The 17436-nt window shown below is 39.7% G+C and overlaps 1 protein-coding gene across 4 annotated transcripts in view; it reads right to left on the bottom strand.

Moving 5' to 3' along the window:
* chd2 (chromodomain helicase DNA binding protein 2) overlaps positions 1 to 17436 on the bottom strand; it is a 47039-nt gene that overhangs the window by 16103 nt on the left and 13500 nt on the right. For 3 of the 4 annotated variants that reach the window (XM_017704228.2, XM_017704227.2, XM_017704226.2), the window contains 17 exons: positions 11051 to 11291; positions 9323 to 9409; positions 8938 to 8999; positions 6910 to 7032; positions 6300 to 6464; positions 4967 to 5103; positions 4447 to 4672; positions 4069 to 4169; positions 3888 to 3929; positions 3527 to 3696; positions 2646 to 2770; positions 2141 to 2357; positions 1918 to 2007; positions 1650 to 1840; positions 832 to 1020; positions 566 to 728; positions 330 to 482 (listed from right to left, as the gene is read on the bottom strand). In XM_017704228.2, the coding sequence (XP_017559717.1) occupies positions 330 to 482; positions 566 to 728; positions 832 to 1020; positions 1650 to 1840; positions 1918 to 2007; positions 2141 to 2357; positions 2646 to 2770; positions 3527 to 3696; positions 3888 to 3929; positions 4069 to 4169; positions 4447 to 4672; positions 4967 to 5103; positions 6300 to 6464; positions 6910 to 7032; positions 8938 to 8999; positions 9323 to 9409; positions 11051 to 11291 (2482 nt within the window). The remainder of the gene's footprint in view (positions 1 to 329; positions 483 to 565; positions 729 to 831; positions 1021 to 1649; positions 1841 to 1917; positions 2008 to 2140; positions 2358 to 2645; positions 2771 to 3526; positions 3697 to 3887; positions 3930 to 4068; positions 4170 to 4446; positions 4673 to 4966; positions 5104 to 6299; positions 6465 to 6909; positions 7033 to 8937; positions 9000 to 9322; positions 9410 to 11050; positions 11292 to 17436) is intronic. The other variant, XM_017704229.2, reaches the window with a different exon arrangement.

The raw sequence follows: 17436 nt of genomic DNA, 5'->3' as shown, positions 1-17436 counted from the left end.
GCACTGAGAGGCGTGTTGAAGCCAGTACGCATCAAAAAATAACCGGCAGATAAAAATAGCAGCAGGACACTAGCAGTCAGAGCCAAGATACCACTGCACCTCTGACACCCGAGTCAACCAGAGCCCAGCTCCAAACAGTCCCACCAACATGCTAAACTTGTACCACAGTCATAACAAACAAAACTAGCATTCATAAAGCTTAAAATACAAATGTTTAAACAAATAGGAACAAACAAACAGCACTGCGCTCAAACACAAAAGATCTCAGGGAAGTCTCATTCCAATCCAATGTAAGGATTCTTTACTGTCTGAGTAACCTTTGGCCTTACCTGGAATGGATAGTGTTTCATGGCCAAGTAGTCAGCCAGAATGTCCAGCATACGGACCATCTGAGAAAAGATGAGCACGCGGTTGCCCCGTTCCCTCAGCCGGGTCAGGAGTTTATCCAGGAGGACGAGCTTCCCGCTGCCTCGCACCGTGGTCTGTACCACAAAACATGATCTGTCAGAACTTGTTGAAAGCTAATCCTTACAAAACTCATGCTTTCAATGTAAGGCCATCCCACCTGTAAGCGCTCCTGTGAACTCTCGTTTTCTACCTCCTCTGGATGCTTGATAAGGAAGGCATGGTTACAGCACTTCTTCAACTCCATGACAATGTTAAGGAAGCCTGAAGAACTTCCTCTGGTGCCTTTTTGGAGGGCTTTATAATTCCTTGTGAGAATCCACCTTAAATGACAAACACACATATGATAAGTGTGACCAGTCACATTTGAGGTACCAAACAGAAAACTTTATGCAGGCTAGACATCAGACACAGAGCAGGACCTACTTATAGAACTGTTTCTGCTGGGCGGACATGTCCACTCGGAGGATCTGCTCCACTTTGGCAGGCAGGGATTTCTCCACGTCCTTCTTGACACGACGCAGTAGGAAGGGCTCTAGCACTTTATGAAGACTCTGGTAGCCGTTGTCCCTGCCTTTACCGTGCTCGTCCTCGAAATCTTCCCAGGACTCAAATCTGAATTACGGCAGAGACCAAATATGACTACAAATTGCCTTAGAACCTAATTTTCTTTTCAAGTTCAGAACAAAACCCAGTCGGTTTAGTATTTCTGGAACTAATATGCAGAATATGTTCTGATTTCTGGTCTATTAAGCCAACCTTCAGGCAGCTGTTTAGTTCATGAACATCGTGTTTTTATCAATACCAATGTCAGCACAAGCGATAATGCTTTGCCCTAGCGACCGATAACCACAAAACCAAAACATTCCCATTATAATCAACAAAGCTGTCTACAGTATGTGTGATGGATGCTCGGTTTCTATTTTTGATGCATTGCGTGTCATTGTGCTGATGTTTCACCTCATCAAAAATGCTGTGGTTAAGCCAGCTGCCTTTTGTCAAAACACAGTTAAACATGCCAGAATTAGATAAGGAGAAACTGATGCATTAGGTGGAGAAAAGACAGCTGTGTGCTTTTATAAGGATATTTACCAAATTAGGCAATTGAAAGGCAAAATGATAGACCGCTGGACGTTTCAGGTAGCACCACCAATGGATTTTATCTGTTGTAAGCTACGGATATTACATTTAAATGAATTACACAAATTGAACATGTGAAAAAGTGTAAGTCATGTGAGACCTACTTGTCAGGCATCAGAAAGTGCAGAAGGGACCACAGCTCTTTGAGCGAGTTCTGCAGCGGGGTCCCAGTGATAAGCAGCCTGTGGTTTGACCTGAAATCGATCAGTGTTTTGTATAGCAGCGAGTCGTCATTCTTCAGCCGGTGAGCTTCATCCACCCCAAGAAAGGCCCAGTTTATGTTCCCCAAAACACCCTGGATTAAGAACAGAACTAGTATCAACAGTCTGTTCCCAATTCAGAAAACAGAAAAATTTCTTTCATCCTTCTTACCTTATCCTTTAATAAAATTTCATATGTAGTTAAAAGCACATTGAACTTGATTCTTTTGCTCTGCTGGTGGATCCACTCATAGTCACGAATCTGTTAAAGCAAAGCAAATGAAAATGTTGGAAAAATAAGCCAATTTAAGCTAAATGTTTATTAAGGAACTGTATATATTGAAATGCAAGGACATAGTTCAACACAGGAATGCCATTTGACATTGCCATTTTACCGTCTTCCTGCTCAAGACGTCCCCCAAATAGACCACAACATTCATGTCAGGTGCCCAGGTAACAAACTCCCGCTGCCAAGAAGTGAGCGTGGACAGGGGCACCACCAATAGGAAGGGGCCGTACAGCTGGTGCTGATGGAACAGGTAGGAGAGAAAGGAAATGGTCTGGATGGTCTTCCCCAGGCCCATCTCATCTGCTAATATAACACTGTTACACCTAGACAACACACAAGAGGCACCCATCAGGAGAGGAGCTCAGCACACGACAAATCAAGGTACAGACAAGAGTATATCAGCATGAGAAGGGCTGTACTCTAGAAGGAACTTAAGGTTTTCCATCTAAGAGAAAGAATTTAAACATTTAAAAATCTCTATATATATATATTCACTAATAACTACGCACTTATTTCTCTCATTAGGTTTAGAGAACAGTACATTTACTGTACTCGTTTACATGTTAAAATAGCCTAAAAAGCTTATTTATAAAACTCTTTTAAAAAGATACCTGCACCAGGAGTGGGCTAGCCAGTTCACCCCATCTAACTGATAGTCTCTCAGCTCCAAGTTCTCATCCCCGATGTAAGATGGCTGCTTCTTTAGAGCCACAAATCTAGGCCTCTGTTTTAACACCTTCAAGTTTCAAGCATAGAAAAAGATTAGACTGGCTTCAGTTCTGACGTCATATATTCATCAATGATGTAATGCTTTGAGAAACAGATCACCATTTTTTATAAAGGCAAATAATATATATAATATTATATTGAATAAACTGACAAAGAAACAGCATGTAGCCTGTTTCAGTTGTATGAGACAGTCAAATTAAGCAAGCCAATTTCCGTTGTGTAACTCAACTGTAAAAGTAGTCACAATGGGACAGAAATATAAATCTGATCAGACATTAAAGGAGATTTTCAGTGATTTTTGTATTTCTACATAATAAAAAATTCACTTTAAATGTTTGAAATGATAACAAAATCATGTGCACTGGTTTCATGTAAAATGCCCTACGCTAGAAATTTCTTAAAGTCTGAATTGTTGACAGTGGCGATGACCGGAAGACATCCAAGTTTAATGCCTCTAGGAGTTACTTCAAAGAAAGCTATTAAACACAATGGATATGAATGCACTGCATGACACCAGAAACATTATTTTATGACAGTTTTGAGTCAAAAATGTCTATATCTTCATCGTAAACACTGTAAGCCTTGATTCTATCACCACTGTCCAAGTCAGAAAGTTTCTGTACAATCACAGCCTTTTCACACCAAACCACCCTGAACTACTTTGTTCATATCTCAACGATTACATTATGCTGACACTGAAAAAATAGGTGATGTCCTCGTTAAAGAAGCAATATGCAGAAGAGTGAGTGAAGAGGCCTCTCACCTTGCAGTCTTTGGAGGGGATGGTTTTAGAGACATTCCTGTTGTTGAAACTATCTATACAAGACTGGAACTTTTTTCCTATTAAAGTACCATCCTCCCATGTGCATTCAGCATAGGGCAGACCCATCCACTTACACAAGTACTCTGGCTCATTGGAAGTGGTCTTGTGTGCTGTTGTGAAAAGGAGGAAAGAGAAAAAGAAAGATTTGTATAACTGTATAACTAGCATTTCAAAAAACACCTAACTGTTATTCTACTCTCCAGTTTCAGTGGCTGTCCATGCTAGCACCAGCACTTTCAGGTAACTGAAAACAGGTAATGGACAAGAGTCCAAAATTAAGGTAAAGGAGAAAAAAACTTACAGGGAAAATCAGAGGGCACCTGTGATTTCCCGGTTTTTGTTGCTGTAAAGGCAGGAAAAAAGAAGAATAAGGTGTAATTCTAACATAAAACTTCAAAGCTCCATGTCAATTCACTGGCTGTTCCAAAATGATCATGGGTTTACCCATAAGCCTTTAATGATGATGTAAAGGCTGTACTTACCAATGACTCTCTCCACTATTTGAAACTGCTTGTTCAGATCAGTGGTTAGCTCTTGCTGACAGTTGTAATATTCCAAATCCTCAGGTGATGCCCTTCTCAACCTGTAAGAGACCCAACGATGGTCATAAGCATAAAAAGTTTTAAATGCAAACTGAAGCACGCAAGCTTTTATGGGTTAACACCAACACACTGCGTCAAGTTGACTGAAGTCCAACCTGAACACATACAGTAAATGAAGCCCAAGATAATTCAAGAACTTCTAACTTTGTGTATATTATCCTAATTTATCCTATCCTAATTTATTATTTTAATTTTTTTTTTACATAAATGAAAAGGCCACAGGTGCAAATAAGTGCAAATAAGTTTAAAACTCCTCACCAAGCATTAAGCTCATCATTCTTCTTCTTAAAATTTTCCAGCTTCTTTATCCCTTTGACTTTCTGCTGGGTGAGAGAATCTACACTTTCCCATGTGTTGTGGATGTAGGACCAGCCCTTCCACTTGATGAAGTACTGAGTCTCTCCTTCCTCCTTCTCTGGGTCAAAATCGGCTCCAGGGTCGCCGTTGGCCTCTACAGCATAAAGAGTGGTGGTAGCTCCAGTAGCTGTAGACAAGCAAACATATATCCCAAATCAAACACGGTATTACACATTAGCTGCAAGTTTAGAAAATGTCAGCTGAAGACTTAAGCAAAATATTTAAGAGGGGTCCTAAAAATGATGTTTCAACGAATACAGTAGCTTATAAGACAGCACAATGCATCACTTATTTATCGTCATCACAAGATTGGCTTTTCAAATATCTCAGAAGGCTGCAAACAAAGCCTTAATCATTACATCATGATATGAGTATCTTGACCAATCATTTAGAAAACCCAGTGAATAGGGCATTTGCTCACCTGCCTTCCTACCAACCCTGGTGTCAACGACCTTCTCAATGGTCTCACTGTCATCATCCTGCATATCCTCTGTCCCCTCAGCCATCTCGATCAGGTCATCCGAGTCCGTCTCAAAATCGTTCTGGTCCTCCTTATAACTGCAATCACAGAGCACAGTGTTAGATGTACGTACTGTAAAAGTGCTTCCCCTAGATCGCTTTTTGAGCGGTAGACCTTTCAAAGCTAGTGGTCCTATGCAAACAATGCATCCTCAAATCTGTGCAGGACTGGAGCAGCAGCACCATCATGCAGAACTTTATATGATTACAGTGAATAGACTACATATCAAAACATTTTCATTTATCATCAAGAAGTGCAACTGTCATTGGTGAAGAGTTCATTTGTAACTATTTTAATTATATTGACTGGACTCTTCACAGTTCATACCGAGCCAATAAAAACATATGCATATTTCTATATTATATATACATAACATACGGTGTGGGCTGTCATGTTAGATCTAGCATGACGGATCTTCTTCTAAAAAAAAGGGCTTGGAGAAAATTGGAAGTTGACTGCTTATGTCTGCAAAAATCCAGGATGGGGACTTTTTTCCTTTAAGATCCACTTAAAAACGGCAGGGCTAAAACTCATTTTTTACATGACCATCTCCAATCTCACTTTACCCTTAAAAACCCATAAACAGGCTGTTTTTGTTATTGCAATTTTAAAAGTGATATAAGACAATGAGCTCTGTTTTGATTTGCTGCTTTGCATTGTGGTTTATTAAAACAGTATTCTGAGCTGAATCACTCTTTAGAACTTCAGGGTGAGTGGGTGGAGTTAAACTGCTGTAATTAGGTGGATGCCATTAAAAAAAAAGTTTGTTCTCATGACATTCCAGAAACAATGAATTCAGAATGAGCTGTTTTTGCAGCTTACTTTCCATTTAGTTTCCATCTATGGACTGGGGAGTGAATGGTACATTTTGAAATGTTTATTACTTCAAGCTCCTTTATTTAAACAAGAAAAAAAGTGAGGGAAATCTTCCACGATATCCCCACCACCCCAAAAACAATATTTCTGGCACAAACCAGCTCACCTCTGCTACATATTGCGGTTTTACATTGCTTTATCAATGATAAACTTGGCATCTGAATTTAGGGCCTGTTTACATTTGATAATATGCAACAATGCACACTACATAGAAACAGTTACAGTCTACTGTCTATTTCTCATCAAAGCCAGGTGGCACAAGGATTTCGTCGAACTATTTAATGATAAGGAAAACACTGCTTGCTGTGTGTGACACTAGCGGACAAGGAAAAAAGCAAGAAAATAAGAGGATCCATACCTAACTTTAGTAGCTGCCCTGCGACGGGTCTGTCTCTTTGGAGTATCCTCCTCGTCATCCTCATCGTCGTCATCATCATCTTCCTCCTCTTCCGACGACTCCTGCTTTCTTTGTTTCCGTCCCTTTGGAGACTGATGCTGCTTGGCTGTGGATTTGGTCTGAGGTCTGAAAAGGTTGGATAATGCACACACAAACAAACACGCATAAAAGCGTATTTTCAACCACCGCTGCGGCCCAAGCTTCCCTCTTTCCACTTGCCTATCCCCTCTAGAATAGTGTAGCGATTCATTAGCACTCCTATTAGCCTGACTCATGTGCCAGTGGCCTTGAGACAGCTTTCAAACAGTCAAACCACCTACAGTCAGAACAAGAATCAAATCATCAATATGGACAGTCTGCATCAGAATTTTAAAAGCCCAGATAGACCAATAATGCCACCACCCAATTTTCAAGCACTAGAAATGAACCACAAAGTAGGAGGAAAATATTAGTCAAGCTAAAACGTGTTAATTGTCTTCGCTCAATCATGATTCAAACAAAGATATCAAATTGCTCATCACGATTAAGCTAGGATGAGCTGTCTGAAGGCCAGGCTTCGCTACACTCTTACCTTCTAGCAGCAAGTCGTCTGGATCTAACTTTTTTTTCTTCCTGCTCACTCTCTGAACTGCTGGCCTCTTCCTCATCATCATCATCATCCTCGTCGTTTGAGTCATCATCTTTCCAGATATTTCTTTCAACACAGAAATACCACAAATTCACCCATGGGGGGCTAGCAATAGTTTTAGCTACTACATTATCATACGGTTGCTTTATTGACCAGCAACACAAAGCGTCTAGGAGATCTAAAGGCCTGATCTATGAACTGGCCAGGTGTACTCCCAAGCAGCAGCACCTAGTTTGGGCAGTGGCAACCCCAGGTTGCTGTTGCCCCATTGAAAACATTTAGACTGATGTTGGCTATATGGACCATTCTACTGTCTTAGGTCAAACTAAGTAAGCTGCTATGTAGAAATAAGTAAGCACGCAAGGTCACTACAGCTAAACCGCTTCTTTTCCACATGTGGTGTTCTCTCCCAGTTGGGCAGGGTTGCCAGATTTGTGTTTTCTTCCAACAAATCCAGCTAGTCTGAAAGTGCAGGGCAGGTTGAATCACATTTGCGGAGAGCGTTTTCTGTTTGGACAGTTTTCTAAAATCGTCTTGTGAATGCATATCGATCCTGGTGTTGAATAACTGGCAACCCAAAAACAAAGAGTGCAGTTTGTTCAGTGGTGACACTGACCATTCCTAACCTGAAAATGTGCATCTAGTATCACAAAAAGAGCTCTATAACTGACAACTATTACTAAAAGACCGTTTTAAAAGAACACCAAGAGCATTCCTGAGTGATATGAGTGGAGCAGTAGCGAGGATATACAGATCTCCTTTATCCAAACAGATAAACTGTCAAAGCAGCCAATTTACTGAATAAAAATATAACTTAACATAATAAAAATAATTATAATAATATATATATATAATTAAAATAATATAAATTAACATATTGAGCAGATCATACTGCAGTTTCCCGTTATGTTCATAATATTAGGAGATGACAGCAGTTGCACTCACAGACGCTACTTCATAGCAAATGTGTAGGATATTGAACATAAAATAAATTCTTGAAAATTTACGTGTGTTCACCATGATGCCTGCTTTAACTTCAACTTCATCTTCCATTACGTCATTCAAGGGACGTAAATTATATATTTCTTTTTCTATTTCCCCCCAATATTTAATCCAAGTTGGCTAAATTTGTGAACACTGTTTCAATGTTGTTTTTTTTTAAAGATCTTTTTGTGAACTTTCATGAAGTTGAAAGATTTCGATTTATTTGGTAGCCTATCAATAGTGCTATTATTTTGGTAATGACAAAATAGATTGTTCAGTCATTTGTTTTAAACACAGTTAAGATACAGGGCGACTCGAAGCAGAAGGTCACTTAAAATTCTGATATGATATCGCGCCTTAAACCAATTCAGTAGAATGATCCATAAACTGCATATACAGAGCTGAGTGTGTCACTATTTTGGGCCAAAGTATTAATTCTGAGTACCACTTAATGTGAGATGTTCAAGTCAAATTTACAATTACAAGTGGAATGTTTTCACACGATGCTAGGTGAATGTCAACTGAATGTCATAAAATGCCCCCCAGCACAAACATATAAAAAAGACAAGGGAGTGAACTGTAGCAATGGTCAAAACACACAATGTGAAATGCATTGTGATGTACATAATGTGGGACTACATGAATCTATAATGCAATACTGACAACAGACCAGTGTAGGATATTACATCTGTTCTTACATGCCAAATCAGTGGGGAAAACATATTTGCATGCAATAAAGCAATATTAACTCACAGAGGACTGCCTACTAATTTAAATACTCTTAATCTATTACATAATGTAGGTAGCTGGGGATATAACTGGTAGGCAAATGAAGTTAAATGTGAAAATAATAAAAATGTCCATAATTCATGTGGACTATTACTACAATGCAGTATTGAAACCATGTGAAACTACAACACAATGAAACGTACAGATAAACAAAATTTTAAAGCACACGAAATCACCACCTGTTCTGGCCATACTCACTGTCTCTTTTTCTGCTGGGATCCTTTTCTTTTAGGGCTCTCGCTCTCAGACTCACTGCTGCCCTGTAAATGATGTGAAACAGGCATTTCAGCACTGACCGAACACTGTAGGTGGTGTAACAACCACTAGATGGCAACATACTACAATATTTCAGCCAACAAGTCAACCTCAAGGGGGCAGCAGACCACAACATTCATGCAGTGTCTTGATCATAAGAGGCAATTGTCTTTAAATTTCAATTTTGCTGATAATAAACAATAAAGGCTAGTGTAGTTATAACCAATTGTCCAAGCTTGTATTTGTTCATTTAACAGCCACAAGCAGCACAACAGAACTTGTGCACTTCAAAAAGTCTGTTCACAGTGAAAATTCCTAAATGGCCAACCTCTGCTCCAATGTTCAGACGAGCTGGCTCTGTTCTGCTCCGGTTGGACCTTCTAACACCGTAAACATCTGGATGTTGCTCCCACATCTGTAAATGTAAACATATAATCAATAAATAAATAAATAAAAACTCTGGGCCTTTTTTTTTTTAACAAAATGTTCTTAAGAAGACATTTCTTTTCTTAAAATGCCATGAATCTGTTGTAGGCTTCTTAGACTTTCTTTAGATCTTTCTCCAGAACACAACACAACACATAATGGAGATATTGGTAAATGGGGCCCACTGTCTTTCCATTTCGAAACCCGTTTAGTGAGCATGTCAACTATTATCTCAGACATGTAAGCTCATATCCACTGGTCTTTATTCTTCAGTTGACCACAGCTATCAAATTATTCAAAAGGAAGGAGAGAAAAGTCACTAAAGGTCTCTCATCTTCCATTTATCCGCTGATCTGCTTTAAGTCTCTTACGCAAAAGGTCATTATGCCAAGGCAACAGGCCGCTTGAGAAAGCTGGCAGTCTCAGAAGCTTAGCAAATGAAAGGCAAGGCAATGACCTACTTCAACACAAAAACACCACACAAAAGTATACTAAACAGGTCAAATGGAGTGACGATGTCACAGCGCAGCCGATTTTCAAGTGGAACATGAAAACTGAAGCTAAAAAAATAGTAAATAAAATGGACTAAATGTGAAATAAAAGCACTGAAACTGGCTTTTCAGATCAGAAGAACAACATACGCTACAGCAGACATGATCTTGGGAGATTATGGACATAAATATAGACCCAAAGCTCACCGAGATGATTATAAGTGGCTACTGGTTCTTACAGTAGTTTGAATAGACACTGCCTTTGTCCCATTCCAACGTAAGACAAATAAATGGCAAATCGATTAGCATTTCTAGCATTACAATTTGTGCCCATTCGGCCAAAGGAGCAGTTGTGAAGTCAGGCACTGATGTTGGATGAGAAGACCTGACTCACAATTGACATTTCAATGCATCTCAAATATGTTGAGGTCAGGGCTCTGAGCAGGCTATTGGAGTTCTTCCACAGCAAACTCATCGAAGCATGTCTTTACAGATCTCACTTTGCGCAGTCATGCTGAACCATAAAAAGGCCTTCCCCAAAGTCTTCCCACAAAGTTGGAAGCATGTAGTTGTCTAAAATGTCACCGAATCAGTGTTACCCTTCAGCAGAGCTAAGGGACCGAGTCCAAACCCAAACCCTGAAAAACAGCTCCTAAATTATCTGGAACTCTGTAGTGAGTGATAAAACAGATGACATACTATGTGATTCAGCACTCGGCAGCTTCACTCTGTGAGGTTGCGTGGCCTACCACTTCAATGACTGAGCTGTTGTTGCTTGTACACACTTCCTTTACACAATAATAGCACTTACAGTAGACCAGGGCAGATCTAGCAGTGCAGATATTTCACAAAACTTGACTTGTGGCAATGGTGACATCCCATAACAGTGGTACATTTAAAGTCACTTCAGTTCTTCAGCACGGCCTCTTCTACTCCAATATTTGTCTATGGAGATTGCATGGCTATGTGCTTGATTTTATACACCTGTTAGCAATGAGTGTGGATTAGTAATGTATCAGTAAATTATTCTCATTTCATGCCTACTTAGAACTATACTTGCATGCACTACCTCCTACTTCACGTGATGGGTGAAATGGGGGCTGCTTTGAGACTGATGGGGCACAATTTCTTGCCATTACCTTCTTTACGTCTGCCAGATCCTTCTTCTTAATACGTTTGTCTTTGGGATCATGCTCATCTGTTTCTGCCTGGCGGGTCTTGGAGCCAGCAGACTCACTCCCAGACTCGGAGTGGCTCTCTGACTCAGATGAGCTGTTGGACTCGGAGTGGTGGGACCGTGCTCGCTCACTGCCCTGTTCACTCTCCGACTGACTGGCTGACTCCGAGCCGGAGTGGTTTGACTCCTCTGACGCAGAGTTGCTACAAAAGCAGAGACGGGCACTTTCAGGACCACATTAAACTTCCTAAACGAGGTTTACACAAAAACACATGCTTGGCAAACAAGCCCAGAAACGGGAAAAAGTTCATATTTCATTCTGACATTGTGGTGACTGTCAAATCTCTGGATATAGCCCAACAAATCATCGTGGTTAGTTATCGTATGCATGATCATTTGTTAACAAATGTATTTAGAATAATAAAACATAATATAAGGTATGAAAAGTCCAAAATCCTGAGAAATTCTAGAATCTTGAAAATGTTAACATGATCTGCAGAATTTCTGAGATGCTCCTCATTGCTTCAGTGATGCTGTGCACTCAAGCTGGTATGGAGATTATATATATATATATATATATATATATATATATATATATATATATATATATATGTATGTTTATTATAATCGAAAAGCTAGTCCAGTAAGTTCGGTCAGCATGAAAAAACACCAACATTAGAATAAATACAAATAACATTAATACAATAAGCAGTGGTTTCACATTTGGCAATGTTTTCATTGAACTCTTTGCCAACATCTCCTCATAGAAACCCAGTATTATTTTGGAGTTATCATCCAAAACCTGCTTTGGCTCATCAGTACTTTATTATGGTGAATCAAGAGGGCTTGTGCTGGAATTTAAAACATAGATGCAATGGCTGAGGACATCAAGGAGAAATCTGAAACAAAAGTTCTTTTAACTAGTTTTAGTATATACAGTGCCTTGCAAAAGTATTCGGCCCCCTTGAACTTTTCAACCTTTTGCCACATTTCAGGCTTCAAACATAAAGATACGAAATTGTAATTTTTTGCGAAGAATCAACAACATGTGGGACACAATCGTGAAGTGGGACGAAATTTATTGGATATTTTAAACTTTTTTTTAGAAATAAAAAACTGAAAAGTGGGGCGTGCAATATTATTTGGCCCCTTTACTTTCAGTGCAGCAAACTCACTCCAGAAGTTCAGTGAGGATCTCTGAATGATCCAATGTTGACCCAAATGACTGATGATGATAAATAGAATCCACCTGTGTGTAATTAAGTCTCCGTATAAATGCACCTGCTCTGTGAGAGTCTCAGAGTTCTGTTTAAAGCGCAGAGAGCATCATAAAGACCAAGGAACACACCAGGCAGGTCCGAGATACTGTTTTGGAGAAGTTTAAAGCCGGATTTGGATACAAAAAGATTTCCCAAGCTTTAAACATCTCAAAGAGCACTGTGCAAGCGATCATATTGAAATGGAAGGAATATCAGACCACTGCAAATCTACCAAGACCCGGCCGTCCCTCTAAACTTTCAGCTCAAACAAGGAGAAGACTGATCATAGATGCAGCCAAGAGGCCCATGATCACTCTGGATGAACTGCAGAGATCTACAGCTGAGGTGGGAGACTTTGTCCATAGTACAACAATCAGTCGTACACTGCACAAATCTGACCTTTATGGAAGAGTGGCAAGAAGAAAGCCATTTCTCAAAGATATCCATAAAAAGTCTCGTTTAAAGTTTGCCACAAGCCTCCCGGGAGACACACCAAACATGTGGAAGAAGGTGCTCTGGTCAGATGAAACCAAAATCGAACTTTTTGGCCACAATGCAAAACGTTATGTTTTGTGGAAGAAAACCTGTTGGAGTCTGCAAAAGAGCTGAGACTGGGATGGAGATTTATCTTCCAACAAGACAATGATCCAAAACATAAAGCAAAATCTACAATGGAAAGGTTCACAAATAAACGTATCCAGGTGTTCGAATGGCCAAGTCAAAGTCCAGACCTGAATCCAATCGAGAATCTGTGGAAAGAGCTGAAAACTGCTGTTCACAAACGCTCTCCATCCAACTTCACTGAGCTCGAGCTGTTTTGCAAGGAACAATGGGCAAAAATTTCAGTCTCTCGATGTGCAAAACTGATACAGACATATCCCAAGCCACTTGCAGCTGTAATCGCAGCAAAAGGTGGTGCTACAAAGTATTAACGCAAGGGGGCCGAATAATATTGCACACCCCACTTTTCAGTTTTTTATTTCTAAAAAAAGTTTAAAATATCCAATAACATTCGTTCCACTTCACGATTGTGTCCCACTTGTTGATTCTTCACAAAAAAAATTACAATTTCATATCTTTATGTTTGAAGCCTGAAACGTGGCAAAAGGTTGAAAAGTTCAAGGGGGCCGAATACTTTTTCAAGGCACTGTATCACTACTTTTTGTAGTCATTGGTTGATATTAAGTGTATCAACTATTTTTTTTTTTTTAAAGAAGAAATTTGTTACGTTTATATGTTCTTTCAAGAAATTCTATCCAACTGTTCAGAAGTGTATCAGAAACAGGTTATATCATCACTAGGATTAACAACACATCATACTACATGAGTCTCACAATTCATTATGCACGGGTATCAACCAACACATTCAACACACTGTTTAGTACTGATAACATGTTATGACGTATAACATCATCACTGGAACAAAACCTCTGAAATAGTAACTTCACAGCAGGAGGAAAAACCATGTAAAGTTTTTGTAATGTAAGTTGATGTACCAGGACTTTCTCCAAGCAATTTTTGACCAAAAGCTTGTTTTCAATTTAAATTTCTGCAATAAAGCAAAAAGCGACAATAATCAAGTCCAAAGTTTTCTGTACGACAATAAAACTCAAATCAAGCAAGCCCACAATAAGAACCCCAAACTGTCCCTTGTCTAAAACACCTCTTCATCGTGAGCATACAGGAAAAGCATGCTCCTCTTAAGTACTAGCTAAACTATTATATATAGGGAGCTGTATTACAGCTTTTCTGTGTAGTCACACTCCTACCTTCTTCATCTAGTTCTTTGATAATCTTTTATTCATCACCGTTAAAGGTGGGTAACTTACACCATTCAAGTTGCTTCAATAAAGTTACGCTTCAAGTTGCTACCAAAAACTTGAGTAGGAGTCGAAATGTAACGGGTCTTCGTGTCCTGAGCTCCCTATGAAATCGTAGTGGAACTGCTTAGTATATCCAGCATCCATCGGCATAAGAACTGAACGTTGGTGCTTTTCCTTTCTTTTATGCTTCCGCAATTAAAATGAAAAGAGGTGTTAACAGCACCAAAGCAGTCCCATTGCGAAATCTGCAAAAAAGAAATTAAGCACAAGAAAGGAACTAAAAGTGAACGAGAAACAGAATTAATACTCAGAACAGTACAGATCAGTCCAGTTTTACTGAAGACCCTGTCACAGTAAAAATAATTCACTAATCACTTCTGATCATAACTCATATTAAACCACATCTTCAGTTTCTACTTCCTACATTTATTTCTTTGCTGGGTTGTTTTTAACACTAAGCTTAGTTAAAGGCTTACACTGTGCCTCATATTGACAAAACCAGTCAAGAATGAAATTAAACGTGCTATTTCCCTCACAGCTTCAAAACAGTGAACATATTTTACATGTGGTGAACTCCTGGGAGTCTGTGGGTGAAGGGAAAAAAAAGTGTGGTTTATGAAACGAGCGACAATACAAACCTCCAGATTAACCTTCATGATAAAAGACTGAAAGTGAAAGTGTATCAGAGCTAGATCAGCTGCGCCTTAGTTTAATTATTATTTAATATTATTTATGCCCTTAAAGAACAAATATTTATATATAAGCTGGTACCTGTTTATTGAAAACTGAAAACCTAAAACTTGCTGAATGCACAGGCATCCAGACCAGGTTGCAAGTAAAACAGGAGAAGGTCAGCTAAGAGCGAGTTTATTTTGACACTGACCTACACAGATATTTACTGTAAAGCTCAGTAATGACTAGCTGTGTTTTTCCACCTCTACTTTATGATGGCTGTTTGACACCATTCAGGAAAGTGAATCCCATGTGGAGGTCACAAAACGTGAGAGGGGGAAAAAGGCAAATGCAAAGAACCCCTTAGTTGCAAATACAATGTGAATCATACCTTGCATGATGGCTGTGGGCAAAGTCTGTCTCTCCCATTCATCAACTAGTCAGGAAGCACAGACAATGAGGAAAATCACTACTGCTCGGAGGCAGACTCCTGTTGCGCGTGTCAGTAAACCCCCCTCCCCCACTTCACAATCAGGTCCAAATACAATGGAATCAGGAGTTCATCTCTTTTTTTATGCATCATGGTTAAACATCTGTTTATCAGAATCAGATCATTGGGATTCCTCTCTTCGGCTCTACAGATCCAGCACACAAACCTCCTTCAGTCAAGAAAACAAAACGCATACTTTTCAGGTCAGGAGCTTAAAATGTTAACATGGACATTACCAAGACTATTGCCTATCATCAAAGCAGCATCAACATCTTTAAAAACTGCCACGAATATCCTGAAAAACGTCTTATCCTTGATGTCCTGTTAGAGGTTGATCATTTGAGAAACATAAGCCAATATAAATGTTTTATTATTTTAACATTCACATAACAGTACTGCTATGTAAAATCAACTGTAATGCAGACAACACATCTTAAAACCTATGTTACATACATGCATATTATATGGCACTGTATGACGCTGGAGTTTAGATCTGGGAATAGCTGCAGTAAATATAAACAAATGTGCTGCTCCCATAACAAGGCCGACAGCACAGTACTGTACAGTGAGCTCTGTTCACACTCAGCACAAAACTAAAGGCACTGTCTCTTTAAAGACCGGGGGGGCGCTACGATTTCTTCGGTCATGACTAGTAAAACAACACATCCGTAATCCGTGTTTTTAGCAATAACCAACGCCGCTACTGGCGCTAAATGAGCACCACTACGTATAATGCGTGATGAAAACGTGTAACTAGGGTAACTACTTAAGACTGCGCTGCGTCAAATACGTACATGCATCGTAAACATCTAGCTTGCGTTTTTCGCTGATCACCCTCATCGCGTTAAAATACGCTTGTTCAAATATAATCTGCTTTAAAATATTACAGGGCACGCTGGCGCGATTTTGTATGTCTGAGCTGTGTGAGGGACTTTGCTGGCGGAAGCCACTCGCCGGAGGCAGCGCCTCAGCTGCTGACAAAGCAGAGCAGCCGGCGAGCCAGCCTGTCCTTATATGGCGGGTGACGTCACACACAGGCGGGGCTAGCCCCTCTGCTGAGCCACGATTGGCTGCCGTGTTGCCAGACAGGGGAAGAGCCAATCAAAATTCAGCAAAGCAACTTCTGACCTCCACAGCACTTCCTGCTTTCCCTTCCTGTAGTTCCATGCGCCTTTTATGTAATGCTGTGTAACTCATACAAGCTCTGCAGCACAAAGCAAGAGCCATTTTGTGTCTTTCAACTGGACTTTCAGCCATTTAATGACACAGCTCACACACTAAAGACACCACCGTGCTCATTTTTTCTTCTTGATTGACTCCCACCCAGGATACAGTGCAAGTCAAAGAACTACAGCACTTGAAATGTCAGATCCAGTTTATTTTTCTGTTCAACTTTCTGGGAAAGAGGTTAAGAAAATGGCTGCCAAAAGCCCTACAGTCCAGTCACCTTTCTGAAGGACAAGCTCTGGTGTGACTTCTCTCTCCATGGGCAGGATATCAAGTTAATGTAAACCAACAACTTTCTACACCAGAACCTGAACGCTGCATCGAAATCTGACGTCAAACAAGTGACCCGATAACTCATGATAGTGTGTACAACAGTCTTTTCCAATAAAAGCCCTTTTGTTACCAAAACCGGATTCATTGTGATGGTAAAATTATGTTCCAGTACCTTTATCGCTGTAGGAGAGCTCCATATCTGCCTGAACTAAAATCTCTTCACAGTAAGTTGCATTAAAAATGAACATTTTCAGCTTCTGTAAAATTACCGTTTTGGACTGCAATATATCAAAAGTTGTGAAACGTGGAACTTTCACTGGTCTTGTTCTTGCTCAGGTGTACTTTTAAGATTTAGACATGCAATAACAGCTCAGGTTGAGGCAGTTTGATTAAACCTGTTTACAACGTTCAACTTTTCAACAAGTCTTCACAAGAAATACAAGCGAAATACACCAGAATGAATCTCGTCGATGTGTACGAGGAAGACCGCTGTACAAATCTCAGACATAAAGATGTGACAATTTTGAAAACCCATTAAAAACTACATTAAATAACTTCACAATACTCAACAAAATACTCGTTCCATTTTTACTTTTTTTTTATC

This window comes from Pygocentrus nattereri, chromosome 7 (genome assembly GCF_015220715.1).
Source record: "Pygocentrus nattereri isolate fPygNat1 chromosome 7, fPygNat1.pri, whole genome shotgun sequence".
Taxonomy (NCBI): Eukaryota; Metazoa; Chordata; class Actinopteri; order Characiformes; family Serrasalmidae; genus Pygocentrus; species Pygocentrus nattereri.
The sequence above is the reverse complement of the archived record's forward strand: the minus strand, read 5'-3'. Positions and strand labels throughout refer to the sequence as shown.